The sequence below is a fragment of the Carcharodon carcharias genome, chromosome 11 (genome assembly GCF_017639515.1).
Source record: "Carcharodon carcharias isolate sCarCar2 chromosome 11, sCarCar2.pri, whole genome shotgun sequence".
Taxonomy (NCBI): Eukaryota; Metazoa; Chordata; class Chondrichthyes; order Lamniformes; family Lamnidae; genus Carcharodon; species Carcharodon carcharias.
Window position 1 is genome coordinate 34,466,146 of NC_054477.1, and position 22,012 is coordinate 34,488,157.

Here is a 22,012-nt window from a genome sequence, read left to right on the forward strand (position 1 = left end):
CTACAGTGACTGTACAAGTTAGAACCATGGGGTGGGGAAAGTATTGTATCCTTGGTGAAACACAATGACCAGATTCCCAGTTGGTTGTCTCAAACGCCCAAGTTAGTCAATCAGAAAATGCCCAGAAAGTTTTTCTTTGAAATACAAGTATAGTTTCAGACAGAAATGTGCGACTGCTTGTGTTTCAAGTGACTCCAGGTATTTCATCAGCTATAAGAACAGCAGGTTAACCATATGTGTCATTCTCAGGCAATTGTCCTATTTTGTTCTGTATAATCCTTGTCTGGATCAGGTGCAGATACATCTTTTACATCACAGCATTCCTCAGGCTCTCTCTCAGAACCAGAAGCATGCATTTCCCTGTGGCCTTCATTCTCCTGCTCTCTTTCTTCATCGGGCATTTGGTTGATTCCTTTCCCATCACTACCTTGTGTTTTCTCCTCTGGATGAATTAGATCTTGCAAAGACCCCACCAGCTGCTCTGTGAGTTCATCTTCTGATTCTTCAAAATTTCTAAGGAAACAATAAATTCATACAAGTGTCACTAAGAATCCTACCAAACTATGCAGTCACAATAATAAAACTCACAGTGGTTAAATAGGGCAATATGGGAAGATTTTGGCAATACAGAACTGAAATATCCCTGGTCACAACAAATAGAAATCCTGATTATGAATAAAAATGTAAAGAATCATCAAAGTTTATAGCACAGAATAAGGCTGTTCAGTAGTCTGGAGGGGTATTTCGTGGCTTAGCTCATTTGCAAATCCAGTGTAATAGAGATTGGGTTGAAACCTGAAATACATCATTGCCAGTGAGGTGACGGCCATGGAGCTCCTGGCACATCACTCTATTCCTGCTGTGGGGGATGGTATTGTCCAGAGAATATTACCTATGCACAGCCTGTCACCAAAAACAACTGGACCAGCTATTTAAATACTGTGGCTACAAGAGCAGGTCAAAGGCTGGGAATTCGGGGGTAAGTAAATCACCTCCTGTCTCCCCAAAGTCGTCCACCATTGACAAGGCACAGATCAGGAGTGTGCTGTATTAATCTCCACTTGCTCTGCTGAGTGTGGCTCCAACAACACTTAAGAAGCTACACACCATACAAAGGGATGTGATGGGCAATAAATGCTGGCCCAGCCAGTGATGCCCACATCCCATGAACAAATAATACAGGACATAGTAGCCTGTGTGATCAGCACCCCATCCACCACCTTAAACATTCACTCTCTCCACAACTGAAGCAGTGTGTTCTAAATACATGATATGCTGCAGCAACTCACCAAGCCTCCTTCGATAGCATCTTACAAACACATGCCCTTTACCACCTAGAAGGACAAGGGCAGGCGACACATGGGAACACCACCACGTGCAAGTTCCCCTCCAAGCTCCACACTATTCTGGCTTGGGTCTATGTCACCATTCCTTTTGTGTCGCTGGATCAAAATCATGGAACTCTCCTCCTAACAACACTGTGGGTGTGCCTGGAACTCTCCTCCTAACAACACTGAGTGCACCTGTACCAGATGGGCTGTAGCAGTTCAAGAAGGCTGCTCACCATCACCTTCTCAAGGACAATTATGAATGGGCAACAAATGCTGGCTTTGCCAATGATGCCTACCTCCAATGAAAGAATAAAAAAATATTTGGACAGGTGACAATGGCTTGGTTAAAATAGTAGGTTTCAAAAAGTGTTTTAAAGGAGAAGACAGAGATACAGAGGTTTAGGGAGGGAATTCGAGAGCTTGGGTTGAGGCCTAGCTGATAAAGAAGAGAATTGGGAATGCACAAGAAAAAAAACTTGCATTCATATGGCTCCTTTCATGACCACTGGACATATCAAAACATTTTACAACCAATGAAGTACTGTTAAAGTGTGGTCACTCTGGTAATGTTGGAAACCTGGCAGTCATTTAGTATACAAGCTCCAACAAATAGCAATCTGATAATGACCAGATAATTAGCCAGGACACAAGGGATAACTTCCCTGCTCTTCTTCAAAGTAGTTCCATGGGATCTTTTAAGTCCACTTGAGAAGGCAGACAGGATCTCGGTTTACTGTCTCATCTGAAAGACAGTGACAGTGCAGCACTCCTTCAGTACTGCACTGGAGCATCAGCCTTGATTTCTTTTTGTTCAACTCCTGAATGGGACTTGAACCCAGAACGTTCTAACTCAGAGCTGAGAATATTGAGCTGACACAATATTGGACAGGAAAATATTGGACGAATGTAGAGTTCTCATTGTAGGGCTGGAGGAGGTTAGGAAGCTGGGAAAGGAAAGACCAAGGAGAGGTTCGAACATAAGGATAAGAGATTTGAACACGGTTGATGATGTTAAATTTGAGACTTTGATAATTAACTTATTAGCCACGATTGAATGGTGGAGTAGACTCAATGGGTCAAATGGCCTAATTTCTGCTCCTATGTCTTATGGTCTTATGGATTGAGACCGAATATAGGTCAGCGAACACGGGTGATGGGTGATTGGGATTTGGTTCAAGTTGGGATACAGGTAACAAAGTTTTGGAGGAACTGCAGTTTAAAGAGGATGAAAGATAGGAGGCTGGCCAGAAGAGTATTAGAATAGAGTACTCATTGGTCATTTGGTGGTTGCATGCTCTGCAGCCTGTCTGATATTTCAGATATCCTCTTGACTACTTTTGATGAATCTGTACCATAAAATTTGAGTGTAGTCCTCATCTTCATGGCCATGAAGAAATTTAGTGGGGACAGATGGCTCTGGCACAGAATGTCATGCAGGAGATGGCAAAGCTATTTTATTGCTCTTATATAGTTATCATCTTATACAGATCTTCTCACTAAGGTACTCCTGAAACATATGTTGTCTATACATGCTATGGGACAGTAGGGATAATATCAGGTAGAACATGGGAATAGGGCCATGAGTAGCCTCGAGCCTGTCCTGCCATTCCATGAGATCATGGCTGATCTGTAATCTATTTCTGACTTTGCCCCATATCCCTTAATACCTTTGGCAGACAAAAATCTACCAATCTCACTTTGAAAACTAACAACTGTCTTAGCATCAATTACCGTTTGCAGAAGAAAGTTCCAAACTAAGGGCAGTCACTTTCAGCTCACCTCTGAAATTTGACTCTTTAGTCCATGTTTGCATCAAAGTTGTAACTAGGCCTGGAACCAAAAGGTTCTGATAGAACCCAAGGTAAGCATCGGTGAGCAGGTTATTGATGAATAAGTGCCGTTGGATGATGCAATGACACCTTCCATCACTTTGCTGCATGATTGAGGGTACACTCATGGGGCGGTAATTGGCTAGATTGGATTTGTCCTGCTTTTTGTGGACAAGACATATGTGGGCAATTTTCCACATTGTCAAGTAGATGCCAGTAGGGCAATAGCTTGGGTAGAGGTACAGCTAGCTCTAGAGCACAATCTTCAGCACTACAGCTAAGGTGTTGTTGGGGACATAGCCTTTGATGCATCCATAGTACACAGGCATCTCTTGACATCATGTGGAGTATGAATTGGTCTTAGACCGGCATCAGTGATAGTGGGAAGCTCAGAAGGAGGCTGAGAAGGATCATCCACTCAACATTTCTGGCTGAAGATGGTTGCAAATGCTTTATCTTTATCTTTTACACTCAGTTCTGGGCCCTGCCATCATTGAGAATGGGGATGTCCATTAAGCTTCAGAGTTTAGATCTGATCCATTGATTGTGGGATCGCTATGCTCTTCTAGCATGCTGTTTTTGCAGTTTAGCATGCTAGTCTTCATGCTAGTTGTAGCTTCACCAGATTGGCATCTCATTTTTAATTGTGCCTGGTGCTACTTCTGGCATGCTCTCCTGAATTCTTTGTTGAACCAAGGTTGATCCCCGGCTTGTTGTCAATAATAAAATGAGGGATATGCTGGGTGATATGGCTACGGGTTATGGTTGAATACAATTCTGCTGATGATGATGAAGGTTTCATGGAATGCTTAGTTTTGAGCTGCCAAATCTGATCTGAATTTATCCCATTTAGCAAGGTTTTAGCACCATTCAACTTGATGGAGAGTGTCCCCAATGTGAAGACAGGTCTTTGTCTCCACAAAGTTGCAGTGGTCACTCCTACCAATACTGTCATAAGCTGTGACAGGTAAATTGGTGGGAACAAAGTCCCTCATGTTGATCCCCTCAGCACCAGCTCCAAGACCAGTCTGGAAGCTACATCCATCAGGACTTGACCAGCTCAGTCAGTAGTGGTGCTACCGAGCCATTCTTGGTGATAGGCATTGAAGCTCCCCATCCTGATTAAATTCTGTACCCTTATTGCTTCTTCCAAGTGGTGTTCAACATGGAGGAGCATTGAATCATCAGCTGAGGATGGAAAAATAGTTGTTAATCAGCAGGCGGTTTCATTTTTCATATTTGACCTGATGCCAAAAGAATTCATAGAGTCCAAACACAATGTTGGGAAGGCCCACAGAACCGCTCCCTCCCAACTGCATACCTTTGTGCCACCATCTCTGCTGGGCCTTTGTAACAAATCGAACAGATCATAACCAGGGGTTGTGATAGAGAAGTCTGGGACTTTGGCTGAATGGTATGATTCTGTGATTATGTTCACATCAGGCAGTTGCTTAACTAGTCTGTGGGACAGCTCTCCAATTTTGGCACAATTCGCCAGATGTTAATGAGGAGAGCTTTCCAGGGTTGGCTGGGGATACCTTTGTCATGCCCAAATCTGATGCATTGCTCGATGCCAGGTGGTCCATCCAGTTTTCTTCTTATCATACTTGGTTGTTGCCACAACTGAATGTTTGCTAGGCCATTTTAGAGGGTAATTAAGAGTTACATATAGGTCAGATTGGATAAGGATGGCAGATTTCCTTCCCTAAAGGGTGACAGTTTCATGGTTACCACTGCTGGTACTAGATTTTTATTCAAGACTTTTTTTTAACTAACTGCATTTAAATTCCCCAGCTGTAGCGGTGGGATTTGAACTCTTGTCTTCAGATCATTAATCCAGGCCTCTGAATTATTTGGAAAAACTCAGCAGGTCTGGCAGCATCGGCGGAGAAGAAAAGAGTTGACGTTTCGAGTCCTCATGACCCTTCAACAGAACTGTTGAAGGGTCATGAGGACTCGAAACGTCAACTCTTTTCTTCTCCGCCGATGCTGCCAGACCTGCTGAGTTTTTCCAGGTAATTCTGTTTTTGTTTTGGATTTCTAGCATCCGCAGTTTTTTGTTTTTACCTCTGAATTATTTGTCCAGCGATGTACCACTATGCTACCGTACCCTATTGTGCTTTACAATTCTTAGTCCTATTTAGCTCAATTGTTTAGAGTGCAAAAAGCAGAAAATGCGCAGCTGCAGTGTCACTGGCCCTTGCTATAATTTCATTAAATCAGTTTATTTGAGATTGGGTGGGCAGATTGTGAAACAGATCAAAATGCATCAGGGAATTTGATTGTGGGATGGAATACTGGAGTAAGAAATTTCTGGCCCAAGTTGCTTGCTTTAATTATAGTATAAAGGAACTATCATGTTTTTCCTGATATTATTGTGGGATACTTTAAAGCAAGTGTGTGTGTATATGTGTGTGTGTGAATAATTTAAGTAAACTGCAGACTGTTAAACTGCAAGGTTTGAATCATCAAAGGAGTTAAATGTAAAAACAGGTATTTGAAATGCTAATGGATGAGCTAAGTAAAATGGAATTTGCATTTTTAGGTAAGTGAAGAGGTTGTTGGCTTTTCAAAGGGACATGGTAAGATGTTTACGACTGGCAAGCTAAATAAGGCAAAGTTATTACGTTTCTTTTCCCCAAAAGTGCTGGCCATAATGACAACATGAAGGATTTTTATATTCTGGGAAAAGTAACTTCCAAAGACAGGTTGAAACAATGGAATTTGCAGATCAAAAAGGAGGAAATATATTTAAAGAAGGATGTGTGTGGCCGAATGAGATTTTGAAAGGTGCACTGTGAAAAACAGCCTCTAGCTACCCTGGAGAAATTTGCTGTTCCAGAAAGCAAGGCTGTGTTAAAGGCCTGGGAATTCCATTGTCAAGTGACAGGGAGTAAGAAGCTGTGAAATACCTCCCTCATAGAAACAGTGGGTGCTTGTGGTAGTCTTGCTGGATGTTTTATAGATTAGGCATTTATTTTGGACTGTTGCCTGAAAGGGGTGTGTAGTTGGGAATCCAGTTAAGTAGAAATTTTGGGAACTGTTGTAAGACTAAATAACTGTAACTGTAATCTTGTGTATGTTTAACTTTTTCTTTTCTTTTTTTAATAAATGTTGTAATTTAATCTTTAAAATCTCTAAAGATGTTAGTGGACTCATCACTTCTGACTTCAGTGCACAAACCATCGCGTAATAAATACAAATTGCAAAATCATTGTGGCCAAGTTTCCCTTTGGGATTTGGTCAGCCTGGCAAGTACCATCTGCCATATTATTGAATAGGCTGAAAATAGCAGGAGAATTCTCCGCCAAGGTGCTAGATTTTTGATTAGCTAATTTTCACAGGTGTATCACTGTTGATGTCAAAAGCTGTCCAGAATGCAATAATTTTTTGCAGGTCTGGAGAATTTACATAGGAACACAGGACTTAGGAGCAAGAGCAGGCCATTTGGCCCTTCAAGCATGCAACACCATTCGATAAGATCATGGCTGATCTGATTGTGACCTCAACTCCACTTTCCTGTTTATCCCCCATAACCCTTGATTCCCATGTCAATCAAAAATCCACCCAACTCAGCCTTGAATAAATTCAATGACCCAGCCTCCACTGCTTTCTGGGAAGAGAATTCCACAGACTAATGAACTCCTGAGAGAGAAAGAATATCTCCTCATCCTCATCTTAAAGGGGAGACCTCTTATTTTAAACTATGTCCCCCATTTCTAGTCTCTCCCAGAAGAGGAAACATCTTCCCAGTATCCACCCTATCAAGTCCCTTCAGGATCTTACATATTTCAATAAGATCAGTTCTCACTCCAATGAGTATCGGCCCAACCCGTTCAACCTTTCTTCATAAGATAAACTCTTCATTCCAGGAATGATTCGAGTGAGCCTTCTCTGAACTGTTTCTATTGCAGTTATATCCTTTTTCAAATAAAGCAACCAAAAGTGTACTCCAGTTGTCGTCTCACCAAGGCCCTGTACAGCAGCAGCAAATCTTCCCTATGTTTGTATTCCATTCCTCTTGCAATAAATGTCAACATTCCATTTGCCTTCCAAATCACTTGTGGTATCTGCATACTAATGTTTTGTGATTCATGTACCAGGACATCTAGATTCCTCTGTACCCCCCGAATTCTTCAATCTCCCTTCATTTAAATAATATGCTGCTCTTCTATTCTTCCTGTCAAAGTGGTTAAGTTCACATTTTCCCACATTATACTCCATCTGTCAAATTTTTGCCCACTCACTTAACACATCTATGTCCCTTTTTAGACATTTTAACTCCATTTGACAATTCACTTTCCTACCTATCTTGGTGTCATCAGCAAATTTAGCTACCGTACATTCAGTCCTTTCATGCAAGTCATTGATATAGATTGTAAATAATTAAATTCCCAGCACTGATCCCTGTGGCACTCCACTAGTTATAGCTTGCCACCTGAAAAAGATTCATTTATCTCTACTCTCTGCTTCCTGTTAGCTAACCAATCCTTTATCCATGCTAATATATTACCCTCTAAATCATGAGCTCTTATTTTGTAGTAGCCTTTGATGGGGCATCCTTTGGAAATGCATTTTGGAAATCCAAGTACACAGCATTTACAGATTCCCCTTTATCCACCTTGCTTGTTATTTCCTCAAAGTACTCTAATAAATTAACTGACCACAATTATCTTTTCACAAAATCATTGACTTTGCCTGATCCCATTATGATTTTTTAGTATCCTGCTATACCCTCCTTAATAATGGATTCTAATTTCTCTATGACCGATGCTAGGCTAACTGGCCTATAGTTTCCTGCTTTCTGTCTCCCTTTTTCCTTGAATAAAGATGTTACATTTGCTATCTTCCAATCTGTTGGGACCTTTCCAGAGTCTAAGGAATTTTGGAAGATTATAACCAATGCCTCTACTATTTCCCTTCTTCCCTTTCACCTCTTGATTTTCAAGATTTTGGGAAGTTTTCTAAGTCCTTTACAGGGAAGGTCGAGCTTCTACAGTGAAGAACTTTGCTGTGCTGATCCAAAACATATGGAAGTGGATGCAGCATGGAAATTTCAAACTCTTGCCATTCTGCTTTATTGAAATCTTAGGCTAATCTATTTTCACTGCCATAAGGTGCTGTTGGGGTGAACAGCATTGATGCATTTAAGGGGCAGCCACTTAAACATATGAGGAAGAAAGTAGATAAAACACATGAGGGAGAAGGAACCGGAAGGTTGTGCTGGTAGGATTAGATTGAGAGGGGTGAGGAGATACTCATGTGAATCATAAGCACCAGCATGAACCAGTTGGGCTAAACTGCCTGTTTCTGTGCTTTACATTCTAGATGATATATGATTAGTTTTTAAAAGCAAAATACTGCGGATGCTGGAAATCTGTAACAAAAACGGAAAATGCTGGAAAAACTCAGCAGGTCTGACAGCATCTGTGGAGAGAAAAACAGAGTTAACATTTTGAGTCCAAATGACTCTTCTTCAGAACTATAAAGAGAAGTAAAAATGTGATGAAATTTATAGTGTTTAAAGTGGGTGGAGCAGGTGAAGCTGGATAGAAGGCCAGCGATAGAACGGAACAAAGGAGAGATTGACAAAGATGTCATGAACAAAAGGCCAAAGTGGTGTTAATGATAGTGGTACCAGCTAAAGGAGGTGCTGATGATGGTATTAAGGTAAGAAAGCAGAATGTGATAATAGCAGGATAAGGTAGAGCACTCTGGAAAGAACAACATGAACACGTGACAGATGGCCCTTGTGGGAATGGGGTGGGGGGAGGGGATGGTGGTGGGAAAAAAGATTGAAAATACGATAAAAGGTGGGGATAAAACAATGAATAAAAATGAAAATAAATAAAAATAAGTAGATAAAAAGTAAAAATTGAAAAATAAAAGTGAATATTGAAAAAAGGGAATAAAAAGGGGTGACGATGGAAGCGAGAGTTCATGATCTGAAGTTGTTGAACTCAATATTAAGTCCGGAAGGCTGTGAAGTGCCTAATCGGAAAATGAGGTACTGTTCCTCCAGTTTGCGTTGGGCTTCACTGGATCATTGCAGCAGGCTAAGGACAGATATGTGGGCATGAGAGCAGGATGGGGTGTTGAAATGGCAAGGAACAGGAAGATCTGGGTCATGCTTGTGGACAGACTGAAGGTGTTCTGCAAAGCGGTCACCCAGTCCGTGTTTGGTCCCTCCAATGTAGAGGAGACCACATTGGGAGCAGTGAATGCAGTAGACTAAATTGAAGGAGATGCAAGTGAAGCTCTGCTTCACCTGAAAGGAGTGTTTGGGCCCTTGGATGGTGAGGAGGGAGGAAGTAAACGGGCAGGTGTTGCACCTTCTGCGATTGCATGGAAAGATGCCGTGGGAAGGGGATGAGTTGTTGGGGGTGATGGAGGAATGGACCAGGATGTCCTGGAGGGAATGGTCCCTACGGAATGCCGACAGTGGGGGTGAAGGGAAGATGTGTTTGGTGGTGGCATCAAGCTGGAATTGGTGGAAATGGCAGAGGATGATCCTTTGAATGTGGAGGCTGGTAGGGTGAAAAGTGAGGACAAGGGGGACCCTATTATGGTTCTGGGAGGGAGAGGAAGGTGTGAGGACAGAGGTGCGGGAGATGGAGCAGACATGGTTGAGGGCCCTGTCAACCACAGTGGGTGGGAAACCTCAGTTAAGGCCTTCTACCCAGCTTCACCTCCCTTAAACAGTATAAATTTCATCATATGATTAGTTTTTGTTTCTTTGAATGTTGGGAGGTTAAACCTGGGAAAAATAGAGCAGTTAGCTTACGTGTCATCATCATCAGAGTTAGGCTCCAGACGTTCCTTATCTACTTCTATTTCAGAGGCAGAATTTGATTTGGGATCGCTGCTCTCTTCTGTAGGTTTCAAAGGAGTCAGTGTGTCATCTGTTGAACAGAAACACATATTGATCAGTAACCTGCACCGTGGGAAAAGGGAAGGCTGGCTCAGCAAACAAACAATTGTCTCCATAATCATTCCCTGGATCTGGTGTTAAAATAATAAAAGTATAATGGAATTGTTTAAATTGTAAACCAAATTGATGGCTGCAATTTTTAAACAATATACATTGCATATGTAAATTATAAATATAAATAAATATATACATATCATAAATATGGATTAACTTTCCTCAGGGGCTGCAACAGTGCAGTAAGACAGGACTTCTGCCAGAATATTGAAAATGCTACTGATCCTTGTCCATCTTCTGAAGCCAGCTCTTTAGGATTATGTTGGCTGGGCTCTCAAGACTCAACATAAGGCCCACCATTAATTTGCTTGTTGTATGGGGCTTCACGAGGTCTTGTGGTGAAATAGTGATTTTCCTGTCTCTGGGCCAGTAGCTCTGGGTTCAAGTCCCACTTCAGGATTTGATGGCCATGGAAGGTACCTTCATAAAGTGGCCAACTGGGCGATTATGTCTGCAAATCCTTCCAATCTGCCTGGTGGCAGGTAGTAAGAGCAGGAGAATTTTCTGGTCAGCCATATTGCAGAAGGCAACAGTAAACCATTGCAGAACTTTGCCAAGCATAAGCACGGACCAATCCAATGGAAATACCTGAAGGAGGAGCAAGGTGAGGCTTTATCTTTCAAGGTAAGGGGCCAGGCAACTCGACGACTTCTGAGAACAACACTGTAACAACACAAGAATTATGGCAGCAAGGCCACCTTCAAGTGTAGCTCAGCTCACTTTTCAGATATGAATCTGGAGGTTCTCCTTCAGCAGATGCAGCAGAAGAGGGACTGTTTGAGACACAGTGTTGTAGGGGAATGCATCAAAGTCTGTGGTTTGAACCATGAAGGAGGTGCCCATAAATGCCACCTCTCCCACATCTCCCCATCTCCACTATCTTCCCCTCACCCTGCCACACCACAGTTACAGTGCTACAAGGTGACTAACAATTTGCTGAGGCATGTGAGATAACAAACTTCACATAGACTGTGCAATATTTTGTGCCATCCATTGACATTGTGTTCACAGATACAACACAGAACTAATAAACTAATACAATTGACAGAGCCAAGCAATGTCACATTCAGTGGATCAGATCAGAGCTTTACAGTTCTGCCACCTCCAATGGTGAATGGTGGTGGACAATTAAAGTACTACTGGATGAGGAGGCTCCAAAAAGATTCCCATCCTCAATGACGGCAGAAACCAGCACGTCAGTACAAAAGACAAGGCCAGAGTGTTTGCAATCATCTTCAGTCAGGTGAAGCTTTGATCTCTTGAACAGCTTCAATCTATCCCTTTTAGGAATTTCTTTGGGTCTGTTTAATTTTGGGCCTCACCTGCTTTGATAAGGAGCAAAATGGGAAGTCCTTTGCCCTCCTCATTATTTTGGAGGAATGTCGAGGAGTTGCTCTTGCAGAGAGCCGGCACAGATATAATGGGCTGAAATGGCATCCTTCTGTGCTATGACCAATCTATGATTCTAAGATTCTGTCCTTCCCCTCCCTGGCTTATTTTCTAAAATCAGTTCCATTTGACAAGTTAATCATTCCCTCCCTACCTCAATTGCCAGGATTTGACTCTATAAGTCCCCAACTGCAAGCTCCTGCTGCTGTTGTTTGCTCTCAGTAACTGGCTAGGCTCAGTTTGACAAGTTACTGGGCAAGAAATGGAACAGAAAGTGACAATATGCTCCTGCAGGACCTTCAGGTCCCTAGCCTCGCAGGACTCTTCAGCCATTTTTGGCCTCCGCCAAACCATCCTCGCCCCCTTAAATATTGGGACCAAAATCTTGGCAGCCAATTAAATTTTACCCACTTTGTCACTTTAACAATTGTTTTTGTTTTGGACTGTTGATACTAGCAAGATGGTGCACCTACTTTAGGTAAGCACACATAATGTTTAGGGCAATTGAAGTGTAACAAAATGTGACCATATTATTTGCCTATGTCTGCACACAAGTGGGCTGGTGCCTTTTGCACCTGCCATCGCATCCAGTATTTTGTACATTATAATAGTGAATACATTTCCTTTTATTTTTATTCATTCACAGGTGTGGGCATCACTGGCTAGGTGAGCATTTATTGTCCATCCCTAATTGCCCTTGAGAAGGTCATGTTGAGCCACCTTCTTGGACCGCTGCAGTCCATGTTACGTAGGTGCCCCCACAGTCCTGTTAGGGAGGGAGTTTGAGGCTTTTGACCTAGTGACAGTGAAGGGACAGCAACATTGTTCTAACTTGGAATGGTGTGTGGCTTGAAAGGGAACTTGCAGGTGGTGGTACTTTCAAAAGTACTTCATTGCCTGCAAGAACTCTGGGGATTCCTGACGTTGTGAAAGATGCTATATAAATGCAAGTCTAAATCGAAATACTGCCTCATATAAAAAAGGAACAGAGACTGAGGTTACATGAGTTATGCCATTTTAATGTCAGATCCCCAACCATTGTATTTAAATGATGTTTTAAATTACTGATAAGTGGTTGCAAAAATGATCAGATGTATATATTTGTATTATTGTACACCAATGGCCAGTGTGTAAACTGCAGGAAAATACTTTGCATTTACTAAATTATGGTTTTGTTTAAACAGTTTTACTCAGCTTATGAACAAGCATATTTATTGTAAAAATATAGTTTATATGTTTTCAAATGCAATTAGTTACACTGGGTGATAGTTCATGATGTAGATCATAATTTTAAAAACACATATCCTGGTTTATCATATCATACTATCTAAATGTAAGATGTTTCTTTAGCAATTTTACCTTCACAAATGGTCAGACACACTGACGACAGCTGAGCAGCCATTAGTGCATTCAGCAGAGTATCTGGTGGTTTTTGTTCCCACTGATTTTTGTTTCTTGGACCATTTGCATCCATTACCATAACCTCATCAGTTTTGGAGGTGGCTAAAGAAATGAGAAAGTCAGATATAGTAACAATCATAACAGTTTACGGTGGCTCAGAATCCACTGAAGTGAGGCATCACACAGCATGGCCTCTTTGTTAGACTTTATTCCCTCAACCTTCAGCTCAAAAACGATTTGAATTGGTGAAAGTGCAAGCTGGTAGCAACGCGGGGAGAGTACCGGGGCACCTGGGATCTTAGTGAGCGGCAGGACCAACAGAACATCTCCCTAACCAATAAACGTTGAGAAAGTAACAGAAGAACAACAGAGAAAGGAATAGAGTTAATTAGAGTCAAATCACTGGTCATCACTGAGGCTATGCTTCCCTGGATCCTGCTGCCGACCTAAGCTGAGTCAGCTCCTGCTTTTGACCACAGCAGAGTGACTTTAGCTGTGTCTGTAAAATTCAGCTTGTTAACTCTCTTTCTCTCTCCACGGATGCTGTTTGAGCTGCTGAGTATTTCCAGCATTTTCTGTTTTTAATTCAGAAAGAGAAAGATTTGATTAATAGAAAGAAGGGAAAAAGAATGATAAGTAAGAGAGAAATTAAAAACAATAATTTACTACTTGTAGGAATGAAACTCCTTCCCCTTACTGGGCTGGAGAGATTGCCTGACATTGCAGAACATAAATCTTTTGACTAAAAAGGCTGCCGGACTCAGTTGTTGCATTTTGTTCGCTCTAAAATTTTAATACTTCTTAAATTAAAATAGGCATCAAAGGATTTCAGAACCTATTCAAACTTAACTCAAGATTCATTTATTCATTGCCTCACAATGATGTCATCAGCGACTGAACCCACTGAGTACAGTAGTGTATTCATTTGTTCAACCTCTGTCTTCTTAGGTAATCCTGAAGCTATCATATATCTTAAAATCTTTTTCACTGAAGCCCCCAATTCTGTGCCTGGTCTGGCCCTTGTATCAGCCCAAATCGATCTGGTAGGGCTGATTTATTGCCCGTGACAGATTTTCGGCACAGGGGAATACAGCTTGAAATGTTGCGTCTGCTTTAAAGATGGTGCTGCAGTAACTTTTTTTCTTCTCTTCTTCCCGCACTTATTGGGTTTTGGTAGGCTCCTGCTGTGATCATAGGCCTGATTTCAAATGGATCGCTTTTTTGCAGCAAATCTTTAAATCAAATGTTTGGGCCCTTTCGAATATTTTTGGAGTATTTTATGCTGATTAAAAGGCAATTCCTGGCTCTGGCTAAGGTTTTAAAACTTTGATTCTCTTCAATGGAGCTCAGCCACCACGTGGTATGGCGCTGACTCTGAACCCAGGCTGGCAGCAGTGATTAAAGAAATGGATTGCTCTGTCTGATCAATGCCTTAAATACTGTCAATGGCTAGTTCAGCCTTTCTCCTGAATTTTGTATTTTTTTGCTCAACTTTGCCATCTGGCTGGTTCCTTTGCCTCTGCAATCGATGGGGACTCATAATGGACCTCCCCGTGCTCTGGTGGAGTCCATTAGCTGCACAGTGGACTTTCCTTCTGCCCTTTCAGCCTCCACACCTACAATAGAACTTCTTTTAAGTGACCTCTAGCTGTGTCTTCAGTTCCAGAGCACTCCAGTCAGGTCAGGATGCCGTTCCTTTAGTTTGTCAGATTCCAAGGTCCTTCAACAGCTTCTCTAGGGTTCTGGTTCGTTCATTAGCTACCACCATGTGGTAAAGTTGTTTGATGTCTCCATAAGAAGTCTGGAGGCTTGTGTGGTTGCTCACACACAACTATATATATACCTCCAAGGTATAGTCCTATCTAGGTGCTACCTTCCTGCTGATTTATTTCAGACTCCGTCTACACACAGTCTACTATCATGTGACTCTCTTATATCACAATGTGGGTAGTACTGTTCTCCAGTCACACATTATAAACAAGTGCTGTTTCCCAGGGAATCAGGATTATAGATTGTAATAAATATTATCTACCTAATAACCTATGGCAGAAAACAAGAGTTAATTTTACATTCATGCTATCACCAGAACTTCAAATGCAGTTATTATCATGCATTGAACTAGAATTACTGAAGAATGGCTTAGACCATAGGAAGGTTCTAGCTCATTGTTTAACTTCTACACATTTTCCAAGTTTTACTTTACTCAATAAACATCAAAGTTTGGGAGGCATTTATTCTAGTGATAGCTACCTCTTTTTGAACTTAACAGTTACACCTCAAAAGAATATAAATTAGATACATAATGCCAGACTTAAGTGAATTATTCAGATTATATTGTACAAATAACATAAATAAGAAATGTATTAATAGAGCAAAAGCATAAAGGGCAGATGGTAAAAATTAATACATACCTTCCATTTGAGAAGATGTTACTTCTAACGTTTTGTTTGCAAGATCTTCTAGAACACTTCCTGCCTCAATGAACTGCCATTTCTTCTGTTTAAGGTTGTCTCCTTGTTCATGCGTCAATGTTTGATTTAATATATCCAATTCCTAAAACATATTAACATCAATTCTAGCTGTGCTAATTCATCATGAAAAATAACAGAACCATTTTTAGCTCAGTCTTATAGCTATATTAGAACTTTGGTATAGGGAACAACAGACTTTAAATCATCATTCTGTTTACAAAGGTGCTCTATTACACTACCTGTACTGCCAGTATTTGTATTATTTCTGTTTCTCTGATTGTGGTCTTCTGTGCATGGCCCTCCCTTTACCCAGCAGAGCTTTCAGTCAACAGGGTATGACTCCGTGGAACTCTCTCCACAAACCTCTCATCTCCCTCCTCTAAAGAACATTCTCAAAGCCTATGCCTTTGATGATCTTTCCCTTCCATTTTCCTTATCTGTGAAGCACCTTGAGATCAGATAGGTGCAAAGTGTTGTTATTGTTGTTTATAGTCTACCAGGTCAACATTTCTTTTTGAATCTCTTACCATATTAAAAAATTTAATATAACGTAAACTTGAGCTCATCCAACACTCTGCTACCCATACGCTAAATCACACCAAGTCTTGTTCACCTATCACCGTAGTTGCTAATGTACACTGGCTTCCAGTCCAGCTACACCGTGATTTCAAAATTCTCATCTTTGTTTTGAAGTCTCTCTATGAATTCACCCCTCCCTATCTATGTAATCTCCTCCAGCCCTCCAAGCCTCTGAGATCTCTGCTCTCCTCCAATTCTGGCCTCTTGCACATTCTCAACACCCCACCGTTGGCAACTGTCTTCAGTAGCCTAGGCCCTATGCTCTGGAATTCCATCCCTAAATATTTCCACCTCTGTACCTCTCCTCCTTTAAGACAGCCCTTAAAATTTACCTCCTTGTCCTGCTTCTCATCACCTGTGCTAATATCTCTTAAGCAGCTCAATGTCAAATTTTGTTAGATAATGGTCATGTGAAATGCCTTATGTTTCCCTACATGGCAGGTTATATATAAATGTAAGTTGTTTATGTGTACAGTACTCAACATGGCCTGGAATAAAGAATTCTCAAATATTTTACTTTAAAGGCATCAGTTAAGTGCACGTTATTGTTGTTTGTAAATTTATACGTCAACATGTTTTTCTGAATCTTTTACCATATTGAAAAATTAAATGTAACGTAAGCTTGAACTCATCCAAAACTGTGCTACCCAATTGTTAACTCACTCACCTATTCATCCATCACCCCTGCTGTGCTTCCCCCTTAAACAGGCATTAATTATCCACTGAAGGGCCTCAATTCGCGGCAAGGCTGGAAGGCCATCCATGAGCTTCCTGCCCCAGCCTTAACTGGGGCAGAGTCAGGAAGACAGTGATATTCTCCCCACCACCCACCCCCCGCCACCCTCTCGTCTGATTAAATGCCCCACCACCACCAAACTCACTATGGGGGAGGACACTAAGTTCTGCCCACTGTCTCTGGGTTCCAGCATAATATCTAGATCTACCTTCAAAAAGGCCCAGAGCAATTCAGGACTTTGTGCGTTTTTCTCATTAATTATTATTATGTTATTTAATTTATTATTGGCCCCTGAAAATGAAAATACATCAGATTGTTTGATATATCATACATTGTATGATTATTTAATTGCTCCACAGAATATTTTATCTCATTGTATATTGAATTTTCTCGAGAAAACATCACAATTGTTCACCTCACCTCCTCTTGGGAATCTTCATGAGTCACCTCGTCACCCAACATTATCTCAAATTTTATTCCTCCCTTTTGGGAAAGAAAAGCTTGTTTACAGTATTGCACATTATGACATATGTTAGATTATTAATTTCCAAACTATTCTGTACTGAGGATACACTGCAAACAATGATATGTTCCAAAGAATATTGACACATTTATACAGAACCCTGGATCTAACATTTAAAAGACAGCACCATTTTCTTACCAGTATACAATAACATAAATGGGTTAGTATGTCATAGATACAGAAAAATTTATAAAGTATAAAATTATTTCTCGTGGAATACAGTAATGACCTTGTAGAACTTCGATCATCTGCAGACCTCGATTTGTAAACTTACGAGTTAGATCACTGAAGAAGCTGTGAGGTATTACAAAAGTTTGGTGCCATCAAGCTCTGACTGTACTTGTGTAAATGATGGGAACAAGGGTGGATCAGACAGAGTATATTTTGCTTTGTCTATAAACGTAAACAAAATACAATTGAACTATAATAAACCAGTTTTAGAGAAGGCTGAAAGCTGGATAGCAAACTTTATTGCATCTCCCTCATTCAGTCATTCATGCTAGAACTTTTATTTTAACCAATATACAAGGGATGCTTTTGAGTGTTTATATCATCACTATCCTCTACATGCCAGATGCCCTCTTCTAACACATTTGGGAGTTTGAAATCAATACTATCCATCCATCATAATTCTTTCCCCCACAATCAGGCCTTCTACATTCCACAACCATTTAACAATACCTGCCCCAAACTTCACATGCTTTGATTTACTTGCTCTGGTCTAAACTTTCAATCCTCTATAACCTGTCCCAATGTACCTCAGTCTCACCTTACATATTGGTAGCTTGTTTTTTTCTTGGCCTATGCATAAAAACTGCAAATACATGTGTACTTAAAAAATTCTTAATTTCTGAAATTCATATCTAGCTTTAGTTATTTCAATTTTATTTAATTATTTTAATGTCATTTGTAAATATATGTATGATGAAAGACACCGGGATAGGGGATCTTAACTCACTTGGTGCTTTGTCACTCATGAATTATTTGGTTGGATGGGTCACAAGGTATAAGTTGTATCCCACAGCTCAATACCATGCTTCTTTTACATACTTTGTTATGCAAAACATTTCTGTATGTTATCATGATAATGGCAGACTTAATTTGGCAGGAATCACCTTTACCTTTAATTTGTGTTTGTGCTCTAATGCTTTCATTTCCACTTGGTGATGCAATCCCATTTGCTTCAGATCTTCCTCCATGACCTGTCAAATGTAAAAGAATGAATGAATTAAAAAAAAGTAAAATGAAAGGAATGAGTTAGACAAACATTTCAATATGGAGGACACTACACCAGTGATATTGCGTTGCCAAATAGTTAGCATTGTTACAGAATATTTCATTATATAATCTATTTAAGTGTGCCAAGAAGTTTGTGTTTTCACCATAATGAGCATGAGGAAAATTGCTTTTCTGTGATAATGTGCTAAATTTCCACATTTGACTTTAGATCTAGATTTAGCTCTATTCTCAAAACATATTTTACTCTTTCCTTGAATTTTACAGTTTTGGGAGGAAGAAGTCTTTAGAAACAGTGCAATTTTTTTATACCTCATTCCTTGGGCAGTTCTTTTTTTAATGATATGGCTGAAATTTGTACAGAATAATGTACTAAGCAGCAACAAAAATGAGTGTCAATTCTATACATGCAAATATCACTACTATTTTCACGTAAGTGCTAGAGATAGATAACACAGAGAGCAGTGTTATTTTGCAAGCCTATGTTCTTGGTTGAATTAACAGTCCGAAGCCCCACAAATCAAGTGTGCCGACTTCCACATCTGATTTGCATTCCTATCAAGTTTGACCTGAGCTAGAAACTGCTTTCACAAAATTTAATCATAACTTCATATAGGCTTGCAGTAATTAGATCTCCAACACACATTTCGCAAGTGTTACTATTTATTATTTTAAACTGAAAGAAAATTTAGGGAAATCATTGGCCAAACCCAGGACCTCTACCACTTCAGTAGCTACCCACAATCACCCCTCCAAGACACACACCATTCTTGGAATATATCACTGTTGCTTCATTGTTACTGGGTTAAATTTCTGGAACTCCTTGCCTAACAGCACTATGGGAGTACCATCATCACATGATTGCAGTTGTTCAAGAAGGTGGCTCAACACCACATTTTCAAGGGAAACTAGGAATGGCTATAAATGCTGTCCCTGCCAGCTCTGCCCACATCAATACATTTTTTAAAAAGTTGACTTTTGATATAACATTGAATCATGTCTTAATATTTTCCTGAAAGGTAGCATACACTAAAATGGATATTTGGACCTTAAAAGAAATGTTCCAGACTTTCAGATCTTCAACTTTACAATAAATTGCTGCAACAAAACATATGTAGGTGTTAATGTAACACACACCTGTCTGGATGGTGTGATACACATAATGATTTCCCAGTCTCACTTATAATAATGTACTAATGTCCTGAGCAGAGATCAGAGAACAATCAAAATTGGAGGGAAAGTTGTAACTCCTGGTTGTTGACTTAGAGCATCATTAACGGATACAGTATCTGGAAGTGGGTCACATGCATGTTCGGAAGGCCAAGGAAATATTCCTCTGGCTTTTATATGAAAGATGTTCGAAAAGCCTTGTACATATGGGAGTGATACACAAGTCTTGGATGGACCAGGCTTCAAAGAGAATTTAGAATAAGTGTTCAAATACGAATATCTAATGCGACAGCATTCTAACCAATTGATAGTCCCTCGAGCCTATTCCACTGTCTTTCAACGAGGACATTAGTACATCATTATAAGTGAGACTGGGAAATCATTATGTGTATCACACCATCCAGACAGGTGTGTGTTACATTAACACCTACATATATTTTGTTGCAGCAATTTATTGTAAAGTTGAAGATCTGAAAGTCTGGAACATTTCTTTTAAGGTCCAAATATCCATTTTAGTCTATGCTAACTTTCAGGAAAATATTAGGACATGATTCAATGTTATATCAAAAGTCAACTTTTTTTAAAAACGTATTGATTCATGAGATGTGGGCAGAGCTGGTAAGGCCAGCATTTATAGCTGATCTATGACCTAACTCCATATACCTCCCTTTGCCCGATAGCCTTAACTCCTTTAAGTAACAAAAATAACTGTATATTTTTAAAAGTTCAATTAATGCACAGCTTTTTAATCTCATTGCTTAAACACTGAATAAATAAAAAATACTTCTTCAGCTATGGTACTTGAACCATTTGCAATAGTAAACTTCAGTACCTTAACAGGCTCTTTCCCTTTGCTTTGCCCCTGAAGCTCAGCCACTTCTTCAGTAGATTTCTCTCGATCAATATGATACGTCTCAGCTGATATACCTGGATGATTCTAGGTAACACGCACACAAAAAGGAGCAAAGCCATTATGCTTATCAGTTTTAATTTCACAGGAATTATAAAATATTTGGCTGTAACAGCAGCACACCAGCACAGAATGTTATAGTCATCTACATCACAGAGTGTCTTAAAAAGTGGGTTTACCCTATGTAATTTGTATTAGGGGAGGTGGTAGTGTAGTGGTAACATCACTGGCCTAGTAATCTTAAAGCCCAATACTCTGGAGACATCAGTTCAAATCCCATCATGGCAGCTTTTAATTTTAAAAAAATGCAAGCTAGTCTTATTAAGGGTAACCATGAAACTAGCATCAATTGTCATAAAAACCCATTTGGTTCACTAATGTCCTTTAGGGAAGGCAATCTGCCTTCCTTACCTGGTCTGACTTACATGTGACTCCAGATCCACTGCAAAGTCACTGATTCTTAACTGCCATCTCAGTTTAAGGGCAATTCGGGATGGGCAACAAATGTTGGTCTTGCCAGCCACACCCACGTCCAATGAAAGAATTTTAAAAATCACCTCACGGATTGGTAGGAGATATCATAGGGAGAGTCATACTGTACTCTTTCTTGCACATCCCTTTATGGTGGTTTCAAGGCTTGAGCAGACTAATGTATGGCACTACAAAGCATGTGTCCAGAACCCCCAACTAAATATAGTAAAACTCACCACAGAACATAGCATCAGTTCCTTTTAAGCATAATATGATTTGTTAGTAATTAAGTGCATGAACATCCTACAGGCCTATACCTTGAAGCATTTTAAAACATGTTTAAGTTTCAATGGATTAGAGAAGGGGAAATGTCCATGATGTATATAGAGCTCTGAATTTTATTCATGTTGAGGACTTCAAGAGTTCTTAATATGGTTCTGTTTCACAGCAGAATTTGTAAATGGTGAGAGAGGTCAATAAAGAGGAGAAAAGTAACGCATGAACAAGAGAGCAAAATCCCGAAATGGTAAGCATAGAAAGCAATTTTGTATTCAAACAAAAACACACAAGAAAACATTGAATGAGAAAAACTATTTGGCTCAGCATAATTATTGTGCTGCATAATTTACAAATATGGACCCTACACTTTAACAAGAGCTCTTCCTGTTCAATCTTCTGAAGGAGAAGCTATGTATCTCCAGGGATAATTAAGTTTAACTCATTCATTTTGTATTGATCTTTACAAGCCTGCTGTCCTCCACAGGCATTATTCCCCCTGCCATCACCCACTTTAGCAGATGCAGCAGCGCAGAATCATTGTTCAACTATTTAATCAGACATGCCAAAAATTTCCAATCACCTTTGCAAATTAGATGTTTCTCGTGTTCCTCTTTGATGAAGTTGTTTAATTCAGTTCTAAATGCTATGTGGAAGTCTGTTCCACATACCAACATCTGTGTGAGGAAAATAAGTCTCAGAAGT

General features: G+C 40.1%; 1 protein-coding gene across 1 annotated transcript in view; it reads right to left on the minus strand.

Annotated features, from left to right (window-relative positions):
- Nucleotides 1-245: 245 nt before the first annotated feature.
- Nucleotides 246-22,012, minus strand: part of LOC121283866 (serine/threonine-protein kinase Nek5-like) — a 62,362-nt gene continuing 40,595 nt past the window's right edge. Inside the window, exons 16-22 of the mRNA XM_041198667.1 lie at nucleotides 20,483-20,587; nucleotides 18,366-18,446; nucleotides 17,142-17,204; nucleotides 15,347-15,488; nucleotides 12,894-13,037; nucleotides 9,945-10,062; nucleotides 246-513 (exon numbers count right to left, since the gene is read on the minus strand). Of these exons, the coding sequence (XP_041054601.1) occupies nucleotides 246-513; nucleotides 9,945-10,062; nucleotides 12,894-13,037; nucleotides 15,347-15,488; nucleotides 17,142-17,204; nucleotides 18,366-18,446; nucleotides 20,483-20,587 (921 nt within the window). The remainder of the gene's footprint in view (nucleotides 514-9,944; nucleotides 10,063-12,893; nucleotides 13,038-15,346; nucleotides 15,489-17,141; nucleotides 17,205-18,365; nucleotides 18,447-20,482; nucleotides 20,588-22,012) is intronic.